The 12,730-nt window shown below is 41.5% G+C and overlaps 1 protein-coding gene across 2 annotated transcripts in view; it reads right to left on the bottom strand.

The window, feature by feature from the left end:
- The window catches only part of BCKDHB (branched chain keto acid dehydrogenase E1 subunit beta), a 239,403-nt gene extending 238,289 nt beyond the window's left edge, over positions 1–1,114 (bottom strand). For both annotated transcript variants that reach the window (XM_061206726.1, XM_061206727.1), the window contains exon 1: positions 878–1,114. In XM_061206726.1, coding sequence (XP_061062709.1) covers positions 878–1,073 — 196 coding nt within the window. In that variant the 5' untranslated portion in view covers positions 1,074–1,114. The remainder of the gene's footprint in view (positions 1–877) is intronic.
- Positions 1,115–12,730: the final 11,616 nt, after the last annotated feature.

The following is a 12,730-nucleotide window of genomic DNA, read 5'->3' as shown; positions in this document are numbered from 1 at the left end:
ACAAGCAAATACTGGCACACTTCCCAAAATGTCAGCTCTAGCATGTGAGAAGTTATTAGCCAAGGAAAAGGTAACTGTTTTCTCATTGTTTCCAATGTTCTGATGATAGACACTGGATCTTCTGGAGATTACAGAAAACTCGCAGAAGAAACCGTAAATGTCATGCAACTGTCATACCGTGAAGCGTGAGAGGGGCTACGTGTCTTTCCCGCCATTGGAAGCACTCAAAGGCTTCCTCTGCCCGTCACCTACATCGTCACCTACATTGCTTACCCCTCCTTGGCTAAGTGGCAGCCTAGCCCAGCACAAGCTTAGCACTAGGCTCAGATAGGAAGCTGGATGTTTCTCATCTCTAGGAAGAAGCTGTTCTGTGACCTTGGGGAAATCAATTCAGTTACTTTAGTCCCTCCGCTTTCTCTTACCTACTAAAGCAAAAAAAAAGGGGGGGGGGGCGCTTTTTTTTTTTTAACATACCGATGCCTGTAGTTTGTGGCCCAGCAATGGGCAAGCTGGGACAACTCTGGGGGGCGGGGGGCACTTGGGAAAGCAAGAGAGCGGAGAAAGGGAGGCTGTCCCTGGCACCACCCCTCCACCCCCAGGCCCTTGCACACCTGGTGTGCCTTGTCACCCATCTCGAGGGTGCCGAGGGGCTGCCTCTCGAGGGTTGAGCAGTCACAAAAACGGAGCAAGGAGGAAATCACAGTCAGACCCTAAGGTAGAACAAGGCTCCGGAGGGCAGGGCAGGGATTATGCCGGGATGCAAGGAGGTCAGCCCGCCGGACCCCGCCCACAACAGGCAGGGCGGCACCCGTTATGACCTCCCGCGGGCCTGGGAGTCTGGGTTGCGCGGGAGCGGACAGGGAAGCCCCTCGCTCACCGTACTCCAGTGGCTCCGGGTCAGGCTGGAAAGTGAAGTGAGCCACCTGCCGCCTCTGGGCCGCATCCCCGTCGGCCGAGGCGGGCTGCAGGAAGCCCCGCGGCAGCCCCGCGCCACGCAGCCGACGCCAGTGTCCCCCGGCCCCGGCCGCGCGGAGCCGCAGTAGCCTGCCCGCCGTCGCCGCCGTCGCCGCCATCCCCACTCGCCGCCGGGGTTTGCAGGCTGCGCCGCGGCCCGCTGCCGGCAGGGTGGGCGGAGCGCCGAGGCGGCTTCCACACTGGGTGGACCGAAGGGGCGGTCCCGTGAAGCGAACCAATCGGAGCTCGGAATTCGGGGGTGGGGAAGGCGACGAGAAGAGCCAGCGGTGTTTGCGCGTTGTGCGCATGCGGGAAAGGGGCAGGTGAGCTCCAATGAGATTGTTCCTGGAGGCGGAGTCTTCCCAGTGTCCGCTGCCTGGGCCCGGGAGCAAAACGCGGTTCTGCAAAGTTCCACGCTCTACCTGCGTTTGTTCTTTTCCAACGTCATCTGCGTTGTGAGGTTCCGATGGCTTTTCCATTTTAAGATTTATATTTTCTTTTGAAATGTAACCCTTTTTAATCCTCTCCTATTCTTTACCTTTATTATTCTGTAAGTAAGGGATGGAAAGGGTTACCGCTTGGCATTGGTTACTGGTTTTGAGTTTCAGAACACTGCGGGAATCGCTGCTCTAAACCTCCGCTCTTTAGTCAAACCCTCCCTGAGTGTTTAATAAGTTTGTATAGATTTTTATTCATTTTGTTTTTCTGGATTTAAATGAGAGTGAAAGAGGTAAACTTAGATTTCATCCTGCAAATCCACTTAATACGAATTCGGATGCATTTTTGCCCAGGTACAGTGAAAATACCTGATTAGCTTAGAAACCTGGAGAATTTGAGAATTCATTAATTTACGTTTAAAATAATCAACTTTGTAAATTTTCCTTTTAAAAATTCAGATGTTTAAAAGGATACCTACTCTGCCCATGAATTTACAAATTATAGCAAAATATGATAGAAACAAGAGTGAAAGTGTTTCCATCAGATGAAGGTGGGAAAAGACAGGCCCAAAACAATCTGAAGAAGGAAGAGGGGGAAAGAATGTCCCCCTTCTGCTATTCCTGGCCTCCCAATCCATCCTCGGTTTTGCAAGGAGGGAAAGGAGAAGAGAGAAGAAATGGGGTGAAAGGAGAGGCAAAGAGATGCACCAGCTGCCTGTTTTCTGATTGGGATTAAGAGACAGGAATTTAAAACTGCCCAAAGGAGAATCAGAATTCTGTCTCCATTATTCCTACTCCCGTGTAAGCCCCAAAATTTAACATTTCGCGGATTTTTAATCTTGTCTTTTGCTATGTTCACCTCTTCTGTTTCATGGTGTGTGTGTGCGTGTGTGCACGTGCGCGTGCATGCGTGCTGTATTATGTCTTTTATTTTTATGTGAGTGAAGGGTTTTTTAATTTTATTTTAATGGAGGGGGTAACAAAATTAAATTACATTTACATAGTCAAATTTTAATTTTTAAAAAAGAGGGTAAAGGGCTTCCCTGGTGGTGCAGTGGTTAAGAATCCGCCTGCCAATGCAGGGGACACGGGTTCAAGCCCTGGTCCAGGAAGATCCCACATTCCACGGAGCAACTAAGCCCATGCGCCACAACTACTGAGCTTGTGCTCTAGAGCCCACAAGCCACAACTACTGAACCCATGTGCCACAGCTACTGAAGCCTGTGCACCTAGAGCCTGTGCTCCGCAACAAGAGAAGCCACCGCAATGAGAAACCTGGGCACCTTAACAAAGAGTAGCCCCCGCTCGCCGCAACTAGAGAAAGCCCGCGCACAGCAACAAAGACCCAACACAGCCAAAAATAAATTAATTAAATAAATAAATTTTTTTAAAAAAAGAGGGTAAAAAGCAAGGATAAAAACCAATCAATCTGCATTTTCTCAGTTTGCTGATAGTCTGGGGAGCTGGGGTGCTGAGATGATTTAGGCCTGGGGAAAAAAAAGAAAAATAATAAAAGGACTGGTGAGAATTTATTGAACCTCTGCTATGTATACCAGCTGGAAACAAGCCGCCACTGAGACAAATATGTTCAAGATATAGTCTTGCCTTTAAGAATGTCCCAGTCGGCAAAGAAAGGAGACAGATTACATGACAAGTATAATCCAATGTGATAGGGGCCCTAGGACAATGTAAATAAAATGAAACATACAAAGAGCAATAAACTCTGCTTTTGTTAAGTCAAGAATGCTTCCAGAAGTAACACTGAACTGCACCCAAAAGATGAGTAGAAGTTACCAGGCAAACTAGGGAGGAGAAGGCATTCCAAACCAAGAAAAAAATGTGAACAAGCAAAAAAAACATACTGCATTCCAGGAAGAGAAAACAACTTGGTACTACCAGACTCAGGGTATAGGGAAAGATACAGGAATTGACAGAAGTAGGGAAAAAAGATTAGAGGGAGATTTTGGAGGTCTTCATATGCGGGTCTAAGAAGTTTGCATTTCCAGCTGTATGCAGTCAGGAACAACAAAGAAAGCACCTAACAGATGTGTCCGCCAGCAAATCACTTTTTGGGGGGTGGGGGGTGGAATTTCTCCTACCCTCCACCACACTATCTACCCAGTAACCATGGAAATGTCTATGTTATTAAAGTGGGACCCACCCTGGCCACATTTCATTGATACTAATTTGGGAAACTGACTGTTATATTCTGGGAATTTTGGAAAAGTACTTGAGAAAGAAAGATAGGCTATCTTTCAATGCCACTGGGAGATGCAAAAACAGTTTTCAGCAATCTCGTGGACCAGAAAAGGTGAAGAATGTGACTGCATTTGAGTTCCTAACTCTGTTTGTTCCTGAAGCCTAAACACTTTCTGGTCCTGAAGTTCTGTGAGATGCCATGATAGTCTCAAAATAGATTCTTCTCTTTGCTTAAGCTATTTCCAGTTGCATTTCTGACACCTTAACCTCCCTGGACACATACAGAGCCCTGTGGAGCCAGAGTTCAAATTTGCTGGCCGTTCTTCAGAATGACTCTTGACTTAATTTCTGTCCCTGAGCTGAACTACTTTGCAGCCTGTACCTGTTTGAACTCAGCGTGCTTTTGGACGCCCATCATTTATAGCAACATAATATTTCGTAGTGATACATCCTTATATCCTGGCCCCTGCTCCCATTCAAACTCAACCAGAGACATCAGGGAGGCAAGTAGCCAAGGACTCAAACTCTTGCTTTAGAATTTTAAAATAGATTGTAATGCTGATGGCCAAAATAATCATTTGAGAAAAGAGTGTGAGTTTTAAAGACTGGTTTCTGAGTATTAAACCTCAAGAACCTGAATGACTTAGAGAACAAAATTTATGACCTAAACAAAAGATTATAAGTAGCCTGCTAATTTAAGAGCCAGTCTTTCCCACCTTCGGAGGTAGAGCCAACACCCCTCCATGGCATGGCATTTGGAATAGCAGAATATTTCTTCTATATGGCCAACCCAGATGCAGATATGGTCTAGGGAACTTGAGGAGGCCCAGCAGTCAGAATGATAAGGAACTTATATCCAGAATATACTTTTTAAAAACTCTTAACAATAAACTGATAAATTACCCAGCTAAAAAATAGGCAAAGAATTCTCATTCATTGATAGTGGGAATGCAAAATGGTTTGGAAGACAGTTGGGCGGTTTTGGTTTTTTTTAAACTAGACATATTCTTACCATACGATCCAGTAATCACACTCTTTGGTATTTTCCCAAAGGAATTGGAAAATTATGCCCAACAAAAACTTGTCCACAAATTTTCATTGCAGCTTTATTCATAATTGCCAAAATTTGGATGCAACCATGATGTCCTTCAGTAGCTGATTGGATAAATAAACTCTGGTACATCCACACCGTGGAATACTATTTAGCACTGAAAATAAATGAGCTATCAAGTCATGAAAAGATATGGAGGAAACTTAAATGCATATTACTAAGTGAAAGAAGCCAATCTGAAAAGGCTACGTACTGTATAATTCTAACCATATGACATTCTGGAAAAGGCAAAACTATGGAGGCAATAAAAAGATCAGTGGTTGCCAGGGGTTGGGAGTGGCGGAGAGATGAATAGGCAGAGCACAAAGGATTTTCAGGACAGTGAAACCATTCTATATGATACTATAATGGGGGTAAATGTCATTATACATTTGTCAAAACCTATTGTACATACCAAGAGTGAACCTTAATGCAAACTATGGACTTTGGGTGACGATGACGTGTGCAGGTTAATCAGTCATAACAAAAGCACTACTCTGGTGTGAAGTGTTGGTAGTGGGGGCATCTGTGTTTGTGTGACGGCCAGGGGTATACAGAAACTCTCTGTACTTTCCACTCAATATTGCTGTGAACTTAAACTGCTCTAAAAATAAAGTCTATTTTCTTTTTAAAAACAGGCAACGGTTTTGAATAGACATTTCTCCAAAGAAGATACACAAATGGCCAATAAACACATCAAAAGATGGTCAACATCATTACTCATTAGGGAAATGCAGACAAAACCATGAGGTATCACTTCGCATCCACTAGAATGGCTAAAATAAGACATCTATAGAAAGTATTGGTTAGGATACGGAGCAATTGGAACCCTTTTACATTGATGGAGAGAATGTAAAATGTGTAAAATGGTTCAGCTGCTATGGAAAATAGCTTAACCATCCCTCAAAATGTTAAACATAGTTTTATTATATGACCTAGCAATTCCACTCCTAAGAAAAATGAAAACATATGTACACACAACAACCTGTACACAAATGTTCATAGCATCATTGTTCATAATAGCCAAACAGTGGAAACAATCCAAGTGTCCATCAACTGATATGGGTAAACAAAGTATCATATATCTAGATGGCAGAATATTATTTGCCAATAAAAGTAAATGAAGTACTGTTACATGGATGAACCTTGAAAACATTATGCTCGGTGAAAGAAGCCAGGCACAGAAGACCACATACTATACAATTTCATTTGTATGAAATGTCGAGAATAGACAAATCAATGGAAAGAGAAAGTTGTGCTTCCAGGGACTGGGGTAAAGGAGTAGTGGGGAAGGGCTGCTACTGAGTATGGAGTTTCTTTTGGGGGAGATGAAAATGTTCTAAAAGTAAATAACAGTGATAGTTTTAAATTATATCTCAGCAAAGCTGTTGCTTAAAAATCGAGTCATAGAAAAATACATTTGTACACCTAAATATGTGGGTTAGGAGATTCGTTCCCCTACAGCATGTGTTTGATAACATGTATGTTAGTTCACAGACTGTTTGAAATTGGTTTCAACTCAGGACTGGGCATGCTTAGATGGAAGAGCTCCATGATTTTTCTTGCTTTGCTGATTACCACAAGGAATGATCATATTGGGATCAATCCAAAAAGAAAGTCCAAAATATAAAGTCAATGTATTATTTTCCTAAGGCTTCTGTAACAAAGTACCACTAACGGTACAGAATTTTTTTGTGCCACAGTTCTGAGGCTAGAAGTCCAAGATAAAAGTGTTGGCAGAGCCATGCTCCCTCTGAAACCTGAAGGGGAATCCTTCCTTTCCTCTTCCTAGCTTCTGGCAGTTTGCTGGCAATCTTTGGTATTCCTTGATTTGCAGCGGCGTAAATCCAGTCTCTGCCTTCATGGTCACGTGGTGTTCTCACTGAGCTTCCTTTTTTTTTTTTTCCTAAGAATTTTTTTTTTGATGTGGACCATTTTTAAAATTTTTATTGAATTTGTTACAATATTGCTTCTGTTTTATGTTTTGGGTTTTTTGGCCCCGAGGCATGTGGGATCTTAGCTCCCCAACCAGGCATCGAACCCTCACCCCCTCCTGTACTGGAAGGTAAAGTCTTAACCACTGGACCACCAGGGTAGTCCCATGATCTTCCTTTCTTGTCTCTAGTATCTTCACATGGCCATCTTCTTATAAGGACACCGGTTTTATTGGATTAGAAGCCCACCCTGCTGTAGTATAATCTCATCTTAATTTAACTATTTCTGCAACAACTCTTATTTCCAAGTAAGGTCACATTCTGAGATACTAGGAGCTAGGTACTGGGGGTTAGGTTCAACATATCATTTGGGGGATGGACACAATTCAACCCATAATAGCCAGAGATTTGGTGGCAGAACAGAATTTGAACAGATGGATGCTTTTGATGAAATTTCTGGAGATGATTGCATTGTTAAAGAGTTAGAGATTTCCTCCAGCAAAATATTCTATGATTTGGGGGAGCGTTAAAGAAACTGGAGATATTTGGTCTACATAAGATTTTTAAAGTGATATATTAATTCTCCTTAAATGTTTGATGGGCCCCCTTGTAGAAAAAGGATTAAATTTGCTGTTTGGTTTCAGAGGAAAGAACAAGAAAAAGAAGAAGCAAACTCCAGCTCAATAAAAAGAACTTCTTATTAAGTACTCTGTCTTGGGAAGTACAGTTGTCTCTCGGTGTCCACGGGGAATTGGTTCCAGAACCCTAGAAGGATACCCAAACCTGAGGATGCTCAAGTTCCTTGTATAAAATGGTGCACTATTTGCATATAACCTGTGCACATCCTCTCGTACACTTTGTCATCTCTAGATTACTTATACTACCCAATACATTGTAAATGTTATGTAAATACTTGCCAGTGCATAGCAAATTCAAGTTTTGCTTTTTGGAACATTCTGGAATTGTTTTCCAAATATTTTTGATCTGCATTTGGTTGCATCCATGGATGTGGAGCTCACAGATGTGGAGGACCGACTGTAATGAATTCCATATCACTGGAGATAATCAAGTACAGGATGGATGAACACCATTGGAGGAGCCTCCCGAGAGGATTTATGCTCCATTCAGAAGCTGTTTAGGGTCTTTCTAATTTTTAAGAATCTGATTCTACTGTTCACGAGTGTGTACTGAGAGCCTTCCATGTGTCAGGTTCTGTGTTTTAATGGACATTCTTTTAAGCCAAGCCATGGATCTAAGCCACCTGTACCATCCAGCATGTGAGTTACCCCTCTGTCCTCCCTTCCCAAGCATCTAGGCAACTTCTCTCTGGCTTCTTATCTCCTGCAGGGGCGTGAGATGCCCTGTGAATAGTCTTTCAGGAATCTGAACCATCCTACATGGAAGAAACCCTGTGAGCAGACACCACAGAAAGGGCATCCTTCAAAGTGGTATTATCTGGCATTTGTGCTCAGCCTGGTGGAAGAACTTAGATACAAATGATGCCTCAGAATACTGCTGCAAATATTGATACCTGCCTGTATGCATAACAATGTTTCAGAGAGGGCCACTTATCTGTAAAAATACATGCCAGCCAGGCAGTAGTGAGTTTTTTTAAATTCCCAGGATAATTTGTGAGTATTGCCAGGCTTCTAAAAGCCTAATTAAAGTGATGGCTTACAGAATCATGAGTATTGGGACTGAAAGAAATTTTTGAGACCCATATTTTACCTTACCTTCATTTTCTTTTCTGTTGTGACTTTTATCCATTTATATTATTTCAAAACCTTGAACAACTGGTACTCCTGGAGGCCTCAGAGACTTTGTGAGGATGTTGGGAATACCTGGTGGTGACCAGTGTGAAAAAGGAGGGGAGACAACAGGGGCAGGTGAGCAGCGGTCACCACCCATGACCCTTGACAATTTGTCCCCCCATCATGTAAAGCCACCCCTAGACATAAGTAGAAGTCCACCTATGTCACTTTATGTACACATTGAACCTGCACATATTCATATGAGGCTTTTAGTAGAGCAGGTGATTCTTCCTTCCCTTCCTGTCAAAGTGTACAAGCCTGAGACCAGATACTTAACCTTCACATTAGAATCACTTGGGGAGGTTTCAGAACATACTGATGTCCAGACCCCATGGGGTAAACACTAGCGATACTCATAAATATTTCTGTTCCCTCTGCTTCTAAGAACTCAAGCAGATGGGACTTCCCCAGACACCTGAAATTAGGAGTGGCAACGTGACTTGCTTTGCCGATGAATTGGAGCACAAGTGTAGAGAACTTCCAGCTGGAAGAATTCCAGAGCTGGTGGCCAGTGCTCTGTGTTTTCTTCCACTGTCTCATCAACTAGCAACATTCCAGATGCTAGAGCAGCCAGCAGCCTGTCCCTGGAGAGATACTACCTGGACCATCACTTGCCCCCCATCCACCTTGTTTGACATGGAGCAGAGTGGGAAAAAATTTGAGGATGTAAAGTTGTGGGTTGTCTTTTTGTTCTTTTTTTTTTTTAATAGAACATGACTTCTAAGCACAAGACAACTACTTTGCATGGTCTTCAGCTATTCTAACCTATTCTAACGCTTCAGGCAAATTCTCCCTAAGTCATATACTTAGGGAAAGACAGTACATTTGTCAACAACATGATGCATACATGTGGTCAATTGTTACTATTGTGGATTTACATGATTTTCATCCATAATTTTGGCTATTCACAATTTTACCTGGACATATTAGACTTGGGAATCTAAACACCCACAAATGATGCAACTCTCCTCTATTGGGGCAATATGAAGATCCTTTACATACATATTTCAGTCTTTTAAGATGACTTGATGAACAAGGTCTTAACTATTCTCATTTTACCAATGAGAAAGCAGAATCAGAGAGATTAACGGACCAGCCACGGTTTAAACAGCTTAAAATCATTCCAATCCATGTTTTTCAAATTTCAAAATCTGTGCCCTTATGTGTTTCTCAAATGTATTTTGCAGAATTATCCCTGAGAAACTTGTTCAAATATCAGATTCCCTTGACCCCACACTGAGAAATTCTCATCAGTTAAGCTTGGAAGAGGGTACCTGCATTTTTCTTTTACTGAAGTGTAGTTGACTTACATAGCGTCTGAATTTGTAATAAGCTCCCCCCACCCTGTGTTTTTGCTATGGCTGGTCTGCACACTATACAGACAAACCCTGTCAATACCGTACAGCCTTTCTATACACTGTGTTCTCTGTCTAGAGAAGGACAGCCGCCATCCTACCCCACTCACTCTTGTATCAGTTAGGGTTACTTGGTTACAAGCCACTAAAATCACCTCTGGCTAATTTAAGCAGAACTGTAGTTAGAGGATATGAGATGGCCCACAAAAATTGAAGAAACAAACAGCTCAGAAAGAGCAGAAACCGGGGCAGCCCCACAGATCCAGATAACAGGAGGTAATTTAGAGACTTACAAGCATATGAAAACCCCAAGGATGGGGACATCCCTGGTGGCGCAGTGGTTAAGAATCCGCCTGCCAATGCAGGGGACACGGGTTTGAGCCCTGGTGTGGGAAGATCCCACATGCTGCGGAGCAACTAAGCCCGTGTGCCACAACTACTGAGCCTGTGCTCTAGAGCCCGCGAGCCACAACTACTGAGCCCACGTGCCACAACTACTGAAGCCCGTGCTCCTAGAGCCCGTGTTCCACAACAAGAGAAGCCACTGGAATGAGAAGCACATGCACTGCAACAAAGAGTAGTCCCCGTTTGCCACAACTAGAGAAAGCCTGCGCGCAGCAACGAAGACCCAACGCAGCCAAAAATAAATTTAAAAAAAAAAAAACCCAAGGATGAATTGACTCCACCTACTTTATCTCTCTTTGACAGATTCTGTTCAACATTCAGTTCCTGGGAGAGAGAATCTGGTGAGGCCAGATTAGTTCATTACTATCCCTTGACTATGGAGAATAAGGTTATCTTATTGGACCAAGACTATATACAAAGTAAAAGAGAAGATTACCCATACTTTTAAACAAGGAGCTGCAATCAACCAAAGAGGGAAATCAGTTCTTGGAATCTAAAAGAAACCTAATGACTATACAGTCATCCTGCCTGGAGGTGCCTGTGTAGTCCCTCCAGTTGTGAAAATTTTACCATGAAACCCTTCCTCTGGATTCTTCAAAGCAGACTGAAACATTGTCACTAGAAGACTATTTTAATATGCTTCCCAATTTCTGCAGAATAAATCTGAATCCCCCTACATCATCTCTTAAAAAGGAAACAGAGTAAAACTTATACCTACAGAATAGTTAGGGCACACAAAAGTCTACAAACTACAAACTCATGTGTAAGTGAAGAATAAACAGACTTGGCATTAGGGTCACAGAAGTAGAGGGAGTTTAGCAAAAGCTTTGTTTAAAGCAAGAAGATATTGCTATTGAAGAAATTAAATTCATACTTTAAAACATTCCAATAGAGAAAACTCCAAGCTCAGATGGCTTCACTGGTGAATTCTACTAAACCCTTTTTTTTTTTTTTTGGCTGTGCCATGCGGCACGTGGGATCTTAGTTCCCCAACCAGGGATCGAACCCATGGCCCCTACAGTGGAAGTGCAGAGTCCTAACCACTGGACCACCAGAGAAGTCCCTCTATTAAACATTTTTAAAAGAAATATTACCAGTTATACAAAAAATTTTCCCAGATACAGAAGACAAGGTAATACTTTCCAGCTCATTCTGTGATGACAGCATTACCCTGATATTAAAATCAGATAAAGACATTATAAGAAAGGAAAGCTGCAAACAAATATTCTTCATGAACATAGATGCAAAAATACTCAACAAAATTCTAGAAAATATAATAAAGCAATATATAAAAATCATGACCAAATGGAGTTCAACATGGGAATGTAAGGTTGATTTAACATTTGAAAATCAATCAATACAGTTCACCATATCAGCAGGCAAAAAAAAAACCCCACAAGACCCAACAAAATGCTGTCTACAGGAGACCTATTTTAGATTCAAAGATATGAAAGTAAAAGAATGGAAAATGTTATATCATGCAAACTGCAACCATAAGAAAGTAAGGTGGCTATACTTATATCAGATAAAATAGACTTTAAAACCAAAAAAAAAGTTTCTAGAGATAAACAGGTACCTTTTATAATGATAAAAGGGTCAACTCATCAGGGAGATATAACCATTGTAGACACATATACAACCTAACAACAGAGCACTAACATATACAAAGCAAAAATTGACAGAAATGAAGAGAGAAATGGACAATGTAACAATAGCAGTTGAAGACTTCAGTACTGTACTTTCAATAATGGACAGAACTAGGTAGACGATTAGCAAGAAAATAGACAACTTGGGCACACTATATAACAACTAGACCTAACAGACATCTATAACATTCTGCCCCAAAAGAGCAGACTATACATTCTTCTCAAGTGTACACGGAACATTCTCCAGGATACACAGGTGTTGGGTCATAAAATAAACCTCAATACATTTCAAATAATAGAAATATTATAAAGTATGTCCCCTGACCACAATGGAGTGAAATTAGAAATCAATAACAAATTCGGAGCACTTACAAGTATGTGAAATTAAACAACTAATCAATGGGTCAAAAATAAATTAAAAAAGAAATTATAAAATACTTTTGAGATGAATGAAAATGAAGATACAATATATCAAAACTTATGGGAAATAGCTAAAGCAATGCTGTATAGCTTTGCTAATAGCTATAGCAAAATTTCTATCTGTAAATGCCTATGTTGAAAAAAAGATTTCAAATCAACTACCTAAACTCTCACTTTAAGACACTGAAAAAAAGTAAACAAAACCTAAAACAAGCAGAAAGTAGGAAATAATAAAGATTAGAGTGGAAATAATGAAATAGAGAATAGAAAAAGCAGCAGGGAAAATCAGTGAAACCAAAAACTAGTTCTTTAGAAAGATCCTCCCAAAAATGAACCTTTAGCTACATTGACCAAGAAAAAAGAAAAATCAAATTACCAGGGTCAGAAACTAAAGAAAGGAAATTATATCAGAAAGAATGAAGAGGATCAAAAAGTGGTAAATAGGTGGGACAGTATAAGAGCTATCATTCTTTTTTCTT

This window comes from Eubalaena glacialis, chromosome 12 (genome assembly GCF_028564815.1).
Source record: "Eubalaena glacialis isolate mEubGla1 chromosome 12, mEubGla1.1.hap2.+ XY, whole genome shotgun sequence".
Lineage (NCBI taxonomy): Eukaryota > Metazoa > Chordata > Mammalia > Artiodactyla > Balaenidae > Eubalaena > Eubalaena glacialis.
This window is presented reverse-complemented; position numbering and strand designations above follow the sequence as displayed.